This window comes from Aulostomus chinensis, chromosome 19, assembly GCF_037954235.1.
Source record: "Aulostomus chinensis isolate RoL2024-O1b breed Wild chromosome 19, RoL_Achi_v1.0, whole genome shotgun sequence".
NCBI classification, from domain to species: domain Eukaryota; kingdom Metazoa; phylum Chordata; class Actinopteri; order Syngnathiformes; family Aulostomidae; genus Aulostomus; species Aulostomus chinensis.
The window spans coordinates 11,155,536-11,173,622 of record NC_141338.1 but is presented as its reverse complement, the minus strand read 5'-3'; the positions used below and the strand labels follow the sequence as shown (position 1 = coordinate 11,173,622).

Below are 18,087 nucleotides of genomic sequence, written 5' to 3'. Positions count from 1 at the left end.
AGAAGTGAGCAAATATACGGTGACACAGGGCGTAAGATATATCTGAGTTGTATAAATATCAGGACAAAATGAAAGAAAAGGGAGGTTTTTGTGTGTAAAATCTTTATTATGTGCACAGAACTGTTTGTCAGCGGTTCAGTGAAACACAAGCTGGGTGAGTGGTCCCGTCCCAACACCAAACACGCACTGGAGAGGGCGACTTGTTTGACCCTTAACAGTGACAAGAGGCACCACTACATTTGCACAACATTTACACCAGATATGCACCCCACCCCGCCCGCCCCTTAATAAACCCGACGATAAATTTCAAGCCCAGAGGAACAGGAAAAAATGTTTTAGAAGGAATTCTTCCACATTCATAAATCTGATGGTTATCAATGAGCAAACTGGTGGGGGAATAATAAAAAAAAAAAAGTAGAGTTCCAGAGCTATTGTTTGACACACACAAAAAAAAAAATATCCAGTTTGACTACGTCATTCTACCAGGTTGTGACTGGAATGTTCAACAGGAGAGAAAATAAAACAGTAAAAGCAGTGCATGAAACAGCACAATTCATATTTGGCAACACACAAAAAAGAAAATAAAAAAACAAAACAAAAAGGAAATACTGATGCTACATACAGTTTGAGTAGTGAATACAAACTTCATTTTACCACAATTTTTTAAACAAACAAAAACTTAAGACTTTTCCTTCAACAAAAAAAAATGTCTTTTCCTCAAAACATGAGCTGCAAGAGTTTTTCCTTCTGTTTGGTGTGTCAGAGTGAAGCGTGAGACATGGGGGGGGGGGGGGGGTGGCGGCTTAATGAAGAAAAAGAAAGTTCATCTTGGAATGTAGGCCTGGGAGCGCCGCTGGGGGGACGATGCCCAGCCAGAATGAAGCCGAATCTTCATAATTTGGCTGTTTCGATTCTCTCCAAAATAATGAACGGTCCTGGGGATGGGGGGGCGTGTCTTACATGGCGACCTTGGCAACCTGCTCTTCCAATCTGGCAATGCGACGGTCTTGAAGAATGACACGATCCCTGAGAGACTTGAACTCTCTGAGTACCTCTTCCAGCTTGTCTTCCATTTTCTGGTGATAAACAAAGGCAGTTAACACCAACTTATTTTGAAGAACCCAACGGGCCCTCGTGAGTTGACCTCGCTGTTTTCAAAGCACATAGCAGGCTGACATGAACTGGGATTTTACTGAAGTTTCCTCTGGTTGAGATAAAATCATACTGAACTGTGACCCAAATACCAAACTATGTGCCGATCCATAACGTTTGTGAGTTGTTCCAACCACAATAACTACTGTGAATAAATAAATCCTAGTGTCAGCAAATGTGCAAGTTTGAAAAGTGCAAGTGGAAATTATAACAAACCAGAGGAAACAAAAATACAAAGCTATGGCGCGGAATAAAATGAATCACACAAAAATGAAATTAACAGGCAAACACATCAATAAAGTGCTAAACTGAGACTGAGCAGGTGCTTTAATATCCCAACACTCACTACTGAGGACTGTGGAGATGCGTGCTTCTGGACGTTTGAGATGTTCTCTGCTTTTGTGGCCGGTTTGGTCTCCAGGACGTTTGTTTTGACCACTTTTAGATCCCGATTCTTTGTGGAGACGTAGCCATCTTTGAGCGAGATGAGGATGGGCCCGCCGTTCTTCCCGGCAAACCAGTCCTCCGCCTCCAGGGCGGGATCGGGGCCGGCTGTGTCGGGATACAAGTCGTCCTGGAAGAGGTCCGACTGGGAAGGTGGAGAGGACGAAGAGAGAAAACACTGAAAGTTGAAGTCTCTGTGGCAGGACTGGAGCAATAACGTAATAATAGACAGGGAATTACCTTGCGTGGGACCGTCATGATGATTGGTTCACATTTTCTCTCGTGTAGCTTGTAAAACCTTGTAATGGTTAACACGAAAAACATAAATGAAGTGGTAACAGTAAAAGAATCTCTATTTATTCCTTCATGAATGCGTCCCATCATCAGCATGCTGAGTTTACTGGGTATGCGCCTGTTTATCAGTCATACTTAAGTACTTCGTCACTGCAGTGGCTGACGTCGATCTGTTGATGTTGTGTTACAGTTTGCTTGATGATTATGTGCACACTGCAAGGCTTTCAAATTGTTTTCTGGATAATGACAATGTCATCATTTCCATGGCGTAAACGATGGAATAAATGACAACAATAAAACAAAATCCACAAACCCTGAAACCCGTCACAATCAGCTACCAGACAGTGTTACTTGAAACTTTGAAGCAGAGCCGTTCACTAAATATATCACTCACACTGACGGAGCAGAAAGTTTTATTGTCATTTATGGTCGCCATAGCGCGAGTGTCTGCACTCCCCACTGCACTTCCTCTGCAAGGGTGGAGCTGATGAGACATCAGTGTGTGAGTGTGTGTGTGAGTGTGCGTGTACATGGATAAACACACTTTAATACTGTTTTTGTTTCCTGGGTAAAAGTAAAAGTGCTGATGGATGCAATACCTGGCGATTTCACATTTGTTGACATCCAGGCCTCTCTTGGGCATGTACCCCATTCCCCTCTGAGGCTCCTTGGTGGAGAAGGTGTTGAGGAAGTGAACAAACGGCGCCTCGTCGGTGATCTCAAAGTATCGAATGCTGCTGTCACCCTGAGGACACAGAGTCATGTGACACGGTGAATCAGTTGTCTTGAGACCAACTATTGGGAGTGGATTATTAAGAGATGTTACCTACCTTTCCACACAGGTAGACTATGTTAGTGTCTGGATCATAGAAGGGGAGGAGGACTCCATTACTGGTGTCCATTTCCTGAACACATATCGGATCGTCCATGTTGTCCTGGCGACACAAAATTCAGATACATGCTGACTGTCCTCATTGCTTCTGGGTTTACTGCATGGCCAAATCTCCAACAGAATCTCACACAATCTCACAGAAGTGCAGTTTCAAATTCAACTGTGCAAAAATATGTGTAGGACATATGGACCCCCCCCCCCGAGGTTTCTGAGATTTTTTTACCTGTTAAAAGTGATTTTAGTTATTTTTTTCACTCACTCTGAGGGTCCCCTGAGCTAAATTTGAAATTTGGGGTTATAGAAATACAATTTGGCAACAAATGCATGTAATAACCTTTGGAATCACTTTCTAAGTATGATGTCAAGTTTAGTACATAGTGTGGTATTTATGTGCGTGTATGTGTTGAGTATGCGGTCATTTGTTATACTTACAGTAAGGATACATTAATGACTTAGTTAATGCTTAGTAAACCATTAGTTAACAGTTAATTAACAGTATAGAAATCATTTACTAATGGTGTTCATGTTAACTTTGCAGGTTCAAAACCAAGATGGACAAACCTGGTTGGGGCGGGGGTGGGGGGGTGGGGTGATAGCATGTTCCCAACTTTAGAATAAAAGCATTGATAAAAACTTTGCGTCTCTTTACTAACACATTAATAACTGGTTAATTATGATTAATTATTGCTCATTCAGCACTCTTCTTTATACCTAAGCATTAACAAACTATAATTAATGTACAATTACTGTTGTGTTACCTGTCAATTCATGAAAAGGATGCCAGTTTGATTATTGAGCTACATTTATCTGACTTGTTCGGTTGGTGTGAAGTACTCTGTGCTGTACTTCACTGTGGGGTATATTAGTTGTTGAAAAAGAACATTCATATCTAAACAGTGTGTGGGAACAGATGAGGTTAATATTTTGACTAACATCATAGGCAAAAGCGGGCTTCAACATGACTTCAAGCTCAACGTGTCACACTGAGTGTATTAGTGATGAATCAGCATGTGAAGGATTGGATGATATTCCCTACAGTGACATACAGTTTTCCACAGGGCTAGCTGGCGCTCGCTCATGCGGCTGAATCCAGTGGTGAAAATGTTTCCGTCTGCTAAAAAGATTGCTCTCATTGGTCGGGCTCCCTCGTGGGCTTTGTCCTTCTCCTAAAAACAGAAACATACTTGTGAATTGGGCAGCCATGCTAGCAGGCTCTGTGTGACAACAAGGAGGAGGAGGGCGATTCAGGGAAATGTCACCGATCCAGAGCCCCAAAGCCCCTCGGCGCTTTAACTCACCGCAACGATCTTTTTTTTACGGGGGTCGATGACGCGGACCTTCTTGTCCTTGCAGGCGGTGCAGAGGAGGCTACCATTGCGGCTCCAGCTGACGCTAAAGATAACATCAGGATGCATGTCCTCCAGGTTGATCATGGCCTCTCCTGTGCCCACATTCCAGATGACGATCTGGTTGTCACACCCTAAAATGGACACATAAAACACAGCGTGACTGCACACACACCTCGGTGTCCAAGTTTATTTTGAGCTCACACAAAAGCAACATGCGCAAAGGTGATCTGTGAGGTAACTGGTCGAATTTAGAGCTCAGCTGTGCACAGAGAACAAACGGCTAAACAGACGATGTTGATATTTTGACACGTCAAAGCAGGAAAAGTTGGGATTAATAACCTGAATGATAGCTGCGTTCCATTTCATTGAGCCAGAACCAGGGCTCTGGTGTTCTGCACGCTCACTCGTGCACATATTCACCGTCAAAGGGACTATTCCTATATTTAAGTGCTGACCTGCACTGAGGAGAACGTTGCGAGCGGTGGGATGCCAAGAGACGATGCCGACCCTCTTAGAGTGGCCCTCTAACACGACCACTGGCTCTGAAAGAGGATTCTCCAGACCGTTCTCAGGGATCTGCCAAACCTGAAACAGAAAAACACGTTAGATAAGTAACACAGACATCGTGGTTTTTATGAGAGCAGACCTCAGTAATTTGCGTACGTTAAAGCTGTGTGTTGCTACAGATAATTAAACAAATAACTGAATTTTTCAAAAATATTCTAGAAAAGATGTATACTGTATGATACAGTAAATGAAGGAAACACACCAAACTAACACGTGGAAAAAGACACTTGAAAGGATGAAAAAGTCACAAATATATACTGAATATGACAGACGTGTGACATCAAAAACTTGAAAACATAACTAGAATACATCTCATTGTATATCACTTTATTTTGCCCCTCCTTAGATTCCATTATTTAAAATGTCTGCAGTCGTGTGACTGCTCAACATCAGCATATTTCACATTATTTGGAAATAAACATTTAAAAGATCATATTCATGGCGAGACTGATTAGCAACCAAAAAATATTATCAGTATCTAGAGAGGAGAGTAACATGGTCTGATGAAAGCTCATTTAGTATGATCGTTCCTTATCACAGCACATCATTTCCAGGATTTACTTCAAAAAGTACCTCAAGACGCTAATGTCAGTTACATGCATGTGATTAGCGACTCATAGGTCTTGTGATCCTTCGGACACGAGCTGTCCTTACCATGACCGTGCAGTCCTCTGAGCCGCTAGCGATAACGAGGTCATTATGAGGACACCAGTCGATGTCCAGCACCGGGCCCGTGTGACCACACACTGAAGGGTAGACCTTGTCTATACGGCCCGTCTGCGGGACACAAGAACACAACTGAGTTACAAATTATTCACAGACTTTATTCTCTCCCCAGCCTAAAGGAATGAGCCCTTTGGGAAATTCTGTGCCGATATCAACACGGATGTTTAAACTAATCATTTGGCCGACAGCCGATGCTGGCGGACAACTTCAATTCTTCCATCCTCTCTATGAGTTTGGATTTATCTGTAAACCTGTCAAATAATGGAGAAGCAATACAAATAAGTAATACATGAATTTAAAACAAAAAAGTGTCAGAAACTGATATTTTTTGTTCAGTTTTCCTTTTTGTTTGTTCATGTTGTTTTCCTGATGAACAACAGACAATGACCAGACCAGGAAATACTGGATATCAGACTGATATTATTTTAAAAAAATGATCAATACTTGCTGAAACTGATGGTGTGCTTATATTACCATGCGTATCTAGTTTTCACAGCAAAATGCAGCTGTGTCTGAATGTCATCTTATTTGCTGATAGGTCACCTCACGGGTGAGTATCTGCCGATATTGACACATAGCCGGGATATCGGTTCATCCCTACTGCATTCAGAACAAATATCTAACAGGAAACACTTATTTACAAGCAACCAAAAGCCTTTTACAGGCAAAAAAAAAAAAAAAAGTATTTCCATGTAAATTAGCAGTCAGCTAACACGCTAACAACCACCGGAGATGGTTTCAGTCAGGGGTTGGGTATAATGAGCTCGTGCTGTTTTATAAGCACACTTGAGTTGCAGGTAATGACACGGGAGGCAGCGATTTAGTGGCGTGAGCCTGCAGTCGCTGCGATATCAGCGATTTTAACTTGAGTGTGTCACGGTTATCAGAGCTACTCCTCCAGGCAGAACATGATACGGTGAATACAAATTAATTAACCCAGTGGCCTAAAATAATGCCCCCCCCCCCCGCCGTGAGTATCATGAGTTCAGTGATGCAGTGTGACACACATCTGATGTTTTTACTACCAGGCAGATTGAAACATCGATTATCTGTGGTATTTTAATTTCTATTACCACCTTCAATAACCTCGTAATACTGAAATAATTCCAGTCTTGATGTACAGATCACGGATGTGAACACTCACCTTTTGTAGTGGCAGGACCAGAAAGGCGCCGCCTCCGCTGGCCTCTATGATGATGGCAACAAACTTGGGGTTGACGGCACAGAAGGAGCTGTCCCATGTGACCCTGGACACACGGATGTCATCGTAGCACTGGTCGTTCCTCACGGCCTGACCGAAGACATGACGGAACTTGCTCTGTCGCACAACTCGCCGCAACATATCTGCAGAGAAAATAAAAGTGTCCTGATTGAATTCACGTGCGTAAAATAAAGGGATAAGTACAGCTGGAGGCGGTGAAGTGAGCATCTCTCAGTCACCATTCTGAAGAAAGCTCGCATTGAGTTTGATTTACCATCACTGAGTTCGTTCCTGTCCATGCAAACGAAATGAATCAGCGCAATCTACTGGCGGACATCAGCGAGACAGATTCTATCTCCATCTGTTTACCACCTTTATATCTGAGACATTTTCCAGGCACAGTGTGTGTGTGTGTGTGTGTGTGTGTGTGAGAGAGAGAGAGAGTGCTCAAGTTCTGTGAGGGTGGCCAATCAGCAGGAAGGAAGAACCGCCTGTCAATCAACATTCTGCCGTTTCAACATGAAGTATGACAACAAATACATAATGTAAAATTGCCATTTGGTCCAAAATGAAAGTTACATGTCAAAAATCATACGGTGGCAGCATTGTTGAATTATCAGGAAAAAGAGACTGTTTCAAGAGCAAATACCGAGGGAGGTTCAGTTTCGGTTGGTTTGTCTTTTACCAGTGTAACTCAAAAGTTGCAGACATATTTTGATGGAATTTGGCGGGAAGATAGACCTTAAGTTGAGGAACAAGCGATCAGATTTTGGAACTGAAACAAAACTGGATCCCAATCTGATGATGTCATTTTGCCTCGGCATAGAATTGGCCTCCCCTGAGGAGGTCCTGTTTTTGGAGCCGGCGTAGCGTGGAGCAAGGAAACCCATTAAATTTGGGGGAAAATCCTTAAAAAAAAGAAAAGTACATCAGTTCTTTTAGATTGGGCTTGGCTGAGGTCACCCTACTAGAGGTCTGAGTACTCTCTACCTCAGCTTTGCTTTCGCCTGCATCTTGGTCTGCGAGATTACACCAAAACTTCTAGGATTTCCCTCTGTCTCTGAGTGTACCGTAGTTTCCCGACCATCCTGTTCAGGAGAGGCTGGTCGGGTCTGGATAGCGATCAGAATGGCAGCTCGTCATTTCTAGGTAGATATTTTTAAATACCATCCAACAAACAAACTCTGGCCCAACCAGAGAGGTAATTCCTTCCGTTTTATTTTGAAACATCATCTTAGCGAGCGAGCTTCAGGTGCCTTGCTGCTGCTCCAAAAGCCTGTAAATAATTAGAATTTGTAACTAAAATCTAACGATCCTTTTATGTTAGTCAGCGCATCCTTGTGCGTGTTCCCCTCCACCTCCACTCATTCATCGAGTCACTTGTTCTACTTGTTGGCATCCTGACAGACAGAGTTGGGAACAATGGGAGTTCTCTGACAACGCCACTGGTTCAAGTAAGGTCTACCGTAATTAAACAGAAACTCTGTCTTGGATTCCTGAGACAGGTTTTCATCATCTTTGCTGTGTAATTATCTGGAAAATATAGCACCTCAGGGCGGCAATTAAGCTGCCAGTCTGAAGCGGTGTACCGAGCAGTTCCAGTTCTCTCGTGATCCGCTGCTCTGTCATTCTGTCATCTCAACAAAATGCATACTTCTTTATGTTCTGTCACATACTTGGAAAAGGAGAAGAAAAAAGTACCTCAACTATCACATTTCTATACTCCTTTGCAACACTGGAGCATGCAGTATTTGACATTAGCACATGATGAGAGGGTTCACTCGCATCTTTACCATCAGATATAAATACTTTTTAACTACGTCAATTACGCGATATAATTCATCCGCTCACCTTGAATTTGCCTGAGGAGACATATAAACTTAAAAAACAGAGACCTAACATGACTGAAGAGACTTTACAATAAAATACAAATGTATTAATTGAGAGTTTTGATAATTACAATCATTATTTTGGAATATTTCTACTAGTCCATCCGTGCTTGAAGTGTTTTATTCCCCCGAATGATTATACTTTTGCTTAACATGCAAAAACTGCACCTGGAAAGTTATTAGTTGTTAAAAACTGTATAATTGTTTGATTGGAGATAATGAAGCAAATAATCTTTAAGTCACTGACCTAAGACGGCAAGCTAAGTAGTACAAGAACATGTATACTAGAAGGTAGTTGTTGAAAGCCAGCAACTTGGCGCTCTGGTCAAGGTACCACACGCGTAGGCATGTTGATCATTCGCTGAGCTGTTCTTAACGATCTTGTTCCTTTTTAAGTGTGAATATTGTGTGCAAATTTTGAAAAACTATCTGTTTTCAATTCTTTTGACTGATATTGCCATAACAAGTTATGATATCATTGTAAATGTACATCTTTACATCGCTATTCTTGTTTTCACTGTAAAACCCATCAAAGTGAGAACGGTGTGATTTTTTTTTGTGCAGGTGTCAAACGGTGATGTTTTCTTAAGTCTGTAGAATCTGATGAGCAGAAAGAACAACTCTCTCCCTCTCTCTCTCTATATATCAACTGTTGCCACGATATAAAGGATGAACAATAGATATAGATCCAAATTTTAATCAAAATCCCCATATGTCTGCTGAGTGTAATACTCAATTTGCAGGAGGTGCAAGTCTGTGCGATTAAATTAAACATGTAGCGCTGCAGAGATGCCCCAACCTGCAATGTGTATCATAAATACTTTAAAAAAACGTCATTATTTGTTACAGACTCCCACAAGTCACATTATCATGTTTTTTAAGTAAAAAAAAAAAACATGATTCCTTTTAAAAAATAGTGAATGTTTTCATTGCAGTATTAGTCAAAGCAATTGCAGTTCGATTTTTTTCTAAATCTATTTATCTATCGCTCTAGCTCAGGCTGAGATCAGCTCTCAAGGAGCCAGATGCATTAGCCAGCAATGGTGTACAGTTTACAGGACAGCATGTTCCCCTCAGCCAATACTGCCGCTCTATTCTCCAGCACTTCTTCAAAAATTGCACCAGCCTCCGTTCAACCCTGCTCTCTTATCGTATCACCGGGAGCACGTCTGAGCATCATCACGGCCCCTGAAGTAATACCGACGTGTACGAATGTTTGCAAACTGAATCAGGCCTCTTCACATCCTGCCTGGACAACAGCATCCCTCCCCATCTGTGCACTCCAGCCTCAGCTCATCGTGATGCCAGCGTGTTGAGACGACAAAGTATACAAACTGATCCTCATCCGTGGGGGTAGAAGCTGTGCTAAACAATGGTTGCTGGCTAACGTTAGCTGGCGTTAACCACTACAAAGCCCGGCGTATCTCCTCCTTGCCCCCCCCCCCCCCCTCACCTCACCCCTTGAACGAAACAGCTTTATTTCAATCACAACGACGCGACTTGGCGGTGATTTTAGAGTCTTACCAAGTCATTTCGAGTCATTATATTTGTGGGATAACTTAGCTGCTTGCTAACCTACGAAGGGGTGGATCGATATGCAGACTGGTATTTTGGTGAGAACGCCCCAGATGTGACGAACACCCGAAAACGCATGAAAGCCCACGTTAGTGCAATGTTTTAAAAAAAGGGTACAAGAAGTAAGTATGATAATTTGTTGAAGCCTAATTTTGAGGATGCTAATAGCATCCATGTTCCGCCGCACTGCTCCGGCAGCTGTTCCGGGGCTGCTCCCATCTCAAAGCGGCTTACTCACACAGACGATGCTCCGCGTTGAAGGGGGCAACCAGAGGAGAGTTTATATCATTTTCTGTAATATATGACACATGCAGTCATAGTTGACATGTGTTATCACAAAACATAGCATCCCGCTCAATCGTGGGATTGGTGTTTTGTAACATTTTCTCCACCGGTCCCGCCAGTGCTCGCACCGCTGGTGAGCTAGCACCATGTTAGCACTTAGCCGAAATGCTAACGGATAGCTGCAGCGCACCGCCGCCAGCTGACGCAAGTGCAGATATTTCCACCCAGGCTTTTAGGCTGCTCCCATTCTCAAAGATCATCCAGCCAGCCAAATGGATGCTGCACAGCTACAACCGACACGCCACATTCCAAAAAATAAAAAGAAACAATTACAAAAAAAACCCGCACAATGCAAACAGACTTTTCTGGCTTTCTTACCTTCTAAATCTATGCGATTTTCGTAAGCACGGGGGCAATCAATCACAACACATGAATCTGGTAGTTTAGGCGCGCCCTTATCCTGCAGGACGTTGCTCTAGTATCCTTGTCTCCACAAAAAAAAAGAGAAGAAGCTCAGCCTATGTCCTCTTCCTGACTGCAAACGTATGTCCCGGAGACAGAGGTTTACGTTTTGTGATGTTTAAGGATGCCAGTTGGCGAATAAAGCATCCCCAGTGCGCTCCTCCTCACCTGCGGGAGACTAGCGATCGCCTATTCTCATCGTTATTGCATTCAATAGGATACGTTGACGATCCGCACGGCACATGCGCAAAGAAATAGTCAGATTTTCACTCTCCAGGCTGTGAATGGGGAAGGGACTGCAGGAAACTGCCCCCCCCCCCTCAACACCCCCCGCCCCCCCTGCTCCTCCTCGTGTGTTTTATAATGGACCCCTATCTATGCATTCTGCTCGGTTTTGCTCGTCATGTGTATTTCACATCCAGAAGAACCCCCCCCCCCCCTTGTCCCAAAACAACACATCTGAACACTTATATTGTCCATCAGGGGGATCAGCTGTTACTCTATTTGCTGTTTCATTCATAATTTTGTCATTATAGATTTAAAGACTTGCATGTGAAGTTAGTCACCAGAACAAAATGTGGGAAAGTGTACAATAAACGATCCATAATTGATGTTTGACACCATTAAAAGCTCTGTAAAACTCATTGAAATAGATCTTAAGTTGTGACTGCCCAAACAAATATTATTCAAATTTACAGATTCCATTTGATTTAATTACATTTTGTCCAGCACTGAGATCTCTGGAGGTGAAATATCACCAACAGTCATGCGAGTTGCGAGGAAATAATTGGTACATCTTATGATCTAAAGTTGTCTGGTTTGAGAAGACAATAAGGATTTATTTGATCATTTCTGATCTGTTATTGCTACAAGTTGCAGTGTGAATGAGATATACACCTCTGACCGCTTCCAAGATTTGACTGGGATTTAACAATGAACCCACGTTTACACCACTGAGTCTCAGTTTGACCCTGAGCTGCATGGTTCACCTGCAGGGAAGTGAACACACCTGAGGAGACCAGGGCCAGGGTTAAACTCAGGGTTCAACATTGGACAGATTGAATGGGTGGCAGGGATGAAATGCTCTAAATAACTTATATATATATATATATATATATATATATATATATATATAATCAAAATGTTAATCAGGGTTGGTTAAAATGCACGCTTTTAGAGGTCATTTTGGTGCATTCAACCAGTCTCTGTCAGCTGTCAAACTTAGAACTGCAAAGGCGATGTGAAACCCTGAAATCCACACTGAGAGTTGTCCTTGTGAGTGACAGAGGCATCATTTCTGAAGCACTTTTGAATAAATATGAATGCAGATATTTTATTGAGGAGTTTTGCTATTCTGGCGATATTAACTGACGTTTTTGTGTTGAAAAAGTGCAATTCACAATTCACAGTCAGGGTACATTATTAATGGTTAGTTCGTGCTTGGTTATATATGAGATTGCTGACTTATCATTACTTATGCATATTAAGTAATAGATACATTAGATAACTATTAACTAAAGGTCAACCAAGCATTCATTAACCATTACTAACGGACCCTTATTTTTTTTAAATGTGACTGAAACAATGTATCTCACGCAAGAGGAGTTTTACATTATATGACAAAATCCTTGGTTATTTTCCTTTTGTCAGATTAGTTGTTTCATGTGTTTCATACACCGACAAAAGTTAGTTTCACACAATAATTTCATGTGAAGTTTGGAAAGTAGCCCTCTCATCCCAACACAGGAGGGCTTATCAGTGAGTGAGCACTTAGAGGGAAGTGTGTTCAAGCACTGACCGGCAACCCTACATACCTTTCTTCGGAGATGGTTGGTGCTCTTGTGGTCTCTCTCTGGTTTTCTTTGGGACATCAAAGGTGTTCTTCATTTGGGACACTTTGACACTTGGGCTCTGCTCTGACATCCGGACCTGAGCTTTAACCCCCTCATATCTTCCCATGCTATGACGCCTCTGCAGCTGGTTTGTTTCCTTGATGAGTTCAGACACTGGCTTGAAGGAACCCACCTCATTGGCGCTTCCTGCATCTCTGTCTCTGGTATGACCAGGTACCTCTCTGCGGTCACTGTATTGGTTGTCCCTAATCACCTCTGTGTTGCCTCCTTCAGATGAGAGATCAAGATCCATTTCTTTTTTTGACAAAGTAGGTTTTGGTCTTTGGATTTCATTGTCCGATGTGACGTCAGATTTGTGGAGTGTTTCTGTGGAGGCAAAAAGATTTTGGGGCTTTTTCGCTACAGGAGGAGGGGATCTTTTATATCTGGATCGCCTCTCCAGGAACACTTGCCTCTGCAACATATCCAAGTTTTTTGGGTCCTCATCTGGAGACAGTTTTGCTATACGGACACAGTAGTCAAAGTCAATCATATCTCCGTACTTTTCGTCCATTTGTCTGAGTGAGAGATGCTCCTGAGGGCTGAGGTCGACCGACAATGGACGTACGTTGGATGGAGCGATGTAGGTGCCCCTTTCATCCCAAAGTGAGCACATATCCTGATTAGATGCAATGATTGATGGAAAGTTTTTACTAAACCCAATTGTGTGTCTCCTCCTGGCCCTCTCCTCAGAACGCAGATGATCTTTGCCTCTTCTTTGCACATCAGTCGACAGCAATTGAGCAGTTTTGACTTTTATAAATGGATTCTTAGGTTTCTTTGGAACTGGTGGAGGTGGACCTTTGACTTTTGGCCTTTCTTTTGGCACAGACTCCTCTGGAGGAACACTTGGTTTAAACACGGCATCTGGTGCTGTCTGTGAATTGGCCATGCTGAGTTCATCTGTTCTTGATGTGTCTTTGTTAGGCCACACATGTGTTAAAGGTGGAGGAGTGGTTATAGCAGTGAAGCAAACAAGTTCGCTCTCCCTCTTTGAGCAAGCAGACTGTACCTTCTCATCCAGTTCCAGCAAGGTAGGAGAAGAGGTCGAATCGTATCGTTCCAATAAAAATGAAGGGTCGTCTGGGTCTTGTATCAGTTTGGATGGGTGTGATTTGGCTTCTCCACAGAGAACTTGACCAGTGTTTTCTGCTGTACCAGAACCAGGAGCAACTGCTTCAGCCCTCTTAGAGACTGCGCTAGCTGACCTACTCTCATGACAATAATCTACCTCCATTTTTTGTGCAAAACCCCCTGAATTTTCAATACCTTGATTTTTAGTTTCAGTCAAAGAAGCTGTGTCCGACCACTGCTCCCGGTCTCTCCTGATCTTTCGCTCTTCACTGCACTCCTCCCGTGTAGTTGAGTGGTCAGGTTCAGCAGTTGTCTTTTCCGAGTCACCACTGCTCTTAACAGACTTTTTGTGCTTTTCATTCATGTGCGTGGACCCTTTGCTGCGGTCATTCATGTTGTCCTCCCTCTTCGCTCTTCCACTGCCAGTTGTTTCAGTGTGGGCTGCTTCAACATGACTGCCTCCTTGCAGCCGACACCTGCTGCCTGTCACGTCAGCCAACGGTTGACCCCTCTTAAAACCAGCTGTGGGTGCATGTGCGTCCATAGTTGTGTCTGAAAGCGTGTCCGACTTTCTTCTAGTTGTCCTGTTGTTACTCCTTTCTGTAAGTGTGCTCCTGGAAGGTTGAGCGACGTTATTGTCTTCTTCGCCTCTATTTTTAAAAGATGGTTGGGGATCCACTGTTTGTATCCGGTTGCCAAAAGTCCTATTATTACCTCCATTAGATGACCCCCAAGTCTCATCCCTGTCAAGCACTACAAAGTCTTCCTCATTAGAATGATCGCATGAGGCTGTGAGACGTCTGATTTGAGTTTCAGGGTATACCATGTCTGATTTATTTCCATCCTCCTCCATAGCTGTAGTCCCAATATAGGCCACAGCCTTTTTCTTAGAGCTTCTTTTTTTGTTGCGCTCCAAGTTTTGTCTGGTGTCCTCAGGGCTCCGTACAGTTTTTGACTCCCCTGCAGTTCGACTCACCCTGTCTCCACCCACCCACGCTGCCCTGGTGTTCAAAGGTTGATCCTCTCGACCTCCATGCCTGATTGGCTGCCCAATTTGGGGGTCTGTATGAGCTGGGATGACTGTCTGCTCCCCTGCCTGCCCAGTGACCAGGCCAGAGACACTGATAATCCCACTGGTTCTCTGAAGGGACGCAAAACCACCATCTTCCTTATCTTGAGCCTCATCTTGTACCGCTGCGTTCAACTGCTGAGTTTTTCCGGTTTGCCCAGACTGATCTGAATGATCAAGAGACTCTTTGCTCTTTTCTGGCGGCTTCTCCAGCTTCTGACCCATGGTCGTCGTTCTTTCTTACCTTGAGAAAAAGAGAGAGAATAAACAAACATCAAAGTCAGAATGGCGCAATGATAGCTGTCCTCAAAATCTCAGTGAAACAAAATCACACAACAGGCATCTTGAATTGTCTTTATTTTTGTGTATTCGTCTATACCCCTCACACTTGCCCTCCGAAAGCCTCTCTATCTATTTCTCCCTATTCTGTCGGGAAGGAATGTTGGGGTAGCTATAATTAAAGTTGGCTTGACTGCTGCCAGTGAGTCAGAAGGCCATAAAGGAAACAAGACACGTGAGATAAGAGGTCAGCCGCTGGTAGACAAGGTCAAATGAAACGCCCAGATAAAATGTGATCTCATAAATTCTGCAATATAAATGATTAGGCATTATTTTGATGTTCTCTTTAACTGCAGGGTATCAAGTATCCTTGACTATAAAGTCATAAGAAGTCCCTCTGTGAGCATGTCCCTTCAGAGCTAGCACAGTGTGAGACATCATGCACTGTCAATTACTGGTTTGGAGACAAGGCGCGTTTGTCCTGTGTATGTAAGTTTGTATGAGTGTGTGTGTGTGTGTGTGTGTGTGTGTGTCGGCCCTCAAAACTACCTGAATGTTTATGACTGTTTTGGTTACGGGGTCCATAGAAAGGTCACCTGGAATATGTGGTCCGAGTCACAAGTGCAGTGACATCTGAACTGAATAGTTTATCTGGCGTTTGATGAGAGCAGAGTTTAACCATGGACATGATGGATAGCGGAGGAGAGATTATTACAAAGGGAACCAGCTCAACAGGCATTAAAATGGCATGTAAATGTGAGTATTTTTAGGTTACGAAGAAAGTAAATGAGCACTGGTATTTCTATATCAGTTATGTATTGCAGGAAAAGGTTATTAGTCTTGATGAAGTAGCAGAAACTGCAGCTTCAAACATTCTCCTTAGCTTTCATCGGCTGAAAGGTGATTGAAGAGAGGTGCGTGAACCTCTTCACACCGTATCTGCAATCATGCGCTTAGCTATTTCAAACCAGAGAGGCGTTGAGTGACACTTCATTTTGTTCGAGCTTGTCTATTTAGCCAACGTGCTTGTTCACAGCATGTAAATGCAACTATTCCCTTTGAAGCTCTGCTGCGGTTTGTCTATAAATGATGTTCTCGGCTTCATGCATTCACATGACTGGAGTTAAAGGATAATATTTGATTCAATACCAAGACGTTTAAGTTATTTAGAGCTGATTTTGAAGCTCTTCCATCCATTTTGTTCATACCCTGACTTGATTACCTTCCTTAAGTTTATGTCCAGTCGTCACCTTTTGGGTGCGCAACAATCTGATAACTCCACAGATGTGCGCACTTAGTGAATCCGAAGTGTTATTTTGGGATCTACATATTTATAAGAACAGCTGTGAGAAGTATCTGTGACATTGGCTTGTAACCCCCCCCCCCCCCCCCCCCACACACACACACACTTTTTTTTTTTCCAATTCTCTCTTGTCTAACAGCTGGCAATTTTATAGGAGACTTGTGACTACAATCTATTCAGTCAGGTCTTAGTATGGGCTTTGTTTTTCCTCAATAAAGACAACCCTGCTAGTCCTGCTGAGTATTTAGTGCATGACATGTAGCTTAGCGTCAATTCAGATAGTCACAACACGACAGGATGCCCCGATGCAATGTTGTGACTGTAAAATGTCTTTTGCGGCAATAAAAACAATAAATGTGCTGTCACTTTACGGCAACATCGTGGATTTACATCATGGCTCTCTTGGGTATACAGTAACACCACATAAAATACAAACTTAGAGACTTTTTAAACACATTGAATGAAGATAGAAAGTTTGCCTACAACTTTGAAGATTCAAGTTCTCCCTCTGGCCCGTTATCAAACAATTTACCAGGACAATCAATGCTCATCTAATACACAGTATAGTAACATTAAATATTAAATGCTGCAGAGTATTAAAGTAGGTACTTACAGAGGCTGATGCTTAAAACTCTCGTCCTGCAGGACTTTAATCTCTCTGGGAGATCTTCTTCAGCCGTCACCTGCCCCATGATGTCAGGACTTCATTTGACTAATTGAATAAGAGAGTTCCACTCCCTGCTCATTCAGAGCATGTGAGAGCCGAAAGGCCGACAGAGAAAAATCATGTAATCATGGCTGTATTTTGGAATTTTGGGATTTTTCTCAAAATACAATTTCGCTTAATATTTGCGGTGTTACACGAAGGTGCCCTCCCTTAGTAGAAAGTTGGCTCAGTTGATATTTGGAACAGTTGCCTTAACCGAATAAAACAAATTATTCAGAAGAAATGATTTATTTCCATGATAAACATTAGACCGGACATCATTTTAACAAAATGTAAAAAAACAAACAAACAAAAGAAAATAAAGAAGAAAAAAAAAAAGAAGAAGAAATTGCACACATGAACATTGGCAATGTACAGTACAGTACACAAAAGTTAACGAAAAAAACAACGTAATGTAACAAAATCCCAGGTAGGTTTACTCATTCAGTCCCAAGCTCACATGCTTCGGGGCAGACTTGTGCTCTATGAATACACTCTATAAATGCCTGGATCCCCTTTAATTTACAATATGTCTTAATGTCCTTCAAAAAAGTCCTCAACATCTGGCTCTTAAGTAGGATTGTCAGTGGGATGCCTGCTGCCTGGGAAAAATGCAAAATTTTAATACAGCCTCAAGGCGTTTGCCTAAATTTGAGTTGACAGAATGTCTTTTCTTTCTTTTTTTTTCCAGTGGTACAAACACGAGAACTTAGTTATGAGTACTTCTCAATACACAGTAGCATTATAAGTGCTTTTCTTCATATCAACCACATCTGCAAGCGAATGTACTCAATAGCAAATTGTAGAGAAAAATATATACAGACTGGTAAATTTCAAAGACTTAAATCAATCTAGTGTTTAATATAAATGATAGTTCTCATTCCAGCATTAAAGTAAGGTTCTTCAGCCAGCTATTGAACCAATACAG

At 42.5% G+C, this 18,087-nt stretch overlaps 1 protein-coding gene across 4 annotated transcripts; it reads right to left on the bottom strand.

The window, feature by feature from the left end:
* Nucleotides 1-98: 98 nt before the first annotated feature.
* On the bottom strand, nucleotides 99-15,096 carry coro1cb (coronin, actin binding protein, 1Cb). 4 transcript variants are annotated; one of them, XM_086186959.1, is made up of 12 exons: nucleotides 15,063-15,096; nucleotides 12,651-13,547; nucleotides 6,569-6,768; nucleotides 5,353-5,475; nucleotides 4,587-4,716; nucleotides 4,081-4,262; nucleotides 3,829-3,948; nucleotides 2,721-2,825; nucleotides 2,490-2,635; nucleotides 1,837-1,894; nucleotides 1,499-1,741; nucleotides 99-1,076 (listed from the first exon to the last, which is right to left on the bottom strand). In XM_086186959.1, exons 1-12 carry the CDS (start codon nucleotides 15,094-15,096, stop codon nucleotides 957-959), a joined length of 2,358 nt encoding a protein of 785 aa, XP_086043085.1. In that variant the 3' UTR covers nucleotides 99-956. The 4 variants fall into 4 exon arrangements, with proteins under 4 accessions (XP_086043085.1, XP_086043088.1, XP_086043087.1 ...); XM_086186961.1 differs by lacking the exons at nucleotides 12,651-13,547; nucleotides 15,063-15,096 and adding an exon at nucleotides 11,005-11,072 and having other exon boundaries at nucleotides 104-1,076; XM_086186960.1 differs by lacking the exons at nucleotides 12,651-13,547; nucleotides 15,063-15,096 and adding an exon at nucleotides 10,753-11,087 and having other exon boundaries at nucleotides 105-1,076.
* Nucleotides 15,097-18,087: the final 2,991 nt, after the last annotated feature.

Coding starts and splice junctions, on each gene's coding strand:
- coro1cb (XM_086186959.1), bottom strand. CDS start 15,096: ATGGGTCAGAAGCTGGAGAAGCCGCCAGAAAAGA. Junction 2,826..3,828: donor AGCTAGCCCTGTGGAAAACT/GTATGTCACTGT, acceptor TTGTGTCGCCAG/GACAACATGGACGATCCGAT. Junction 1,077..1,498: donor CATCTCCACAGTCCTCAGTA/GTGAGTGTTGGG, acceptor GTTTATCACCAG/AAAATGGAAGACAAGCTGGA.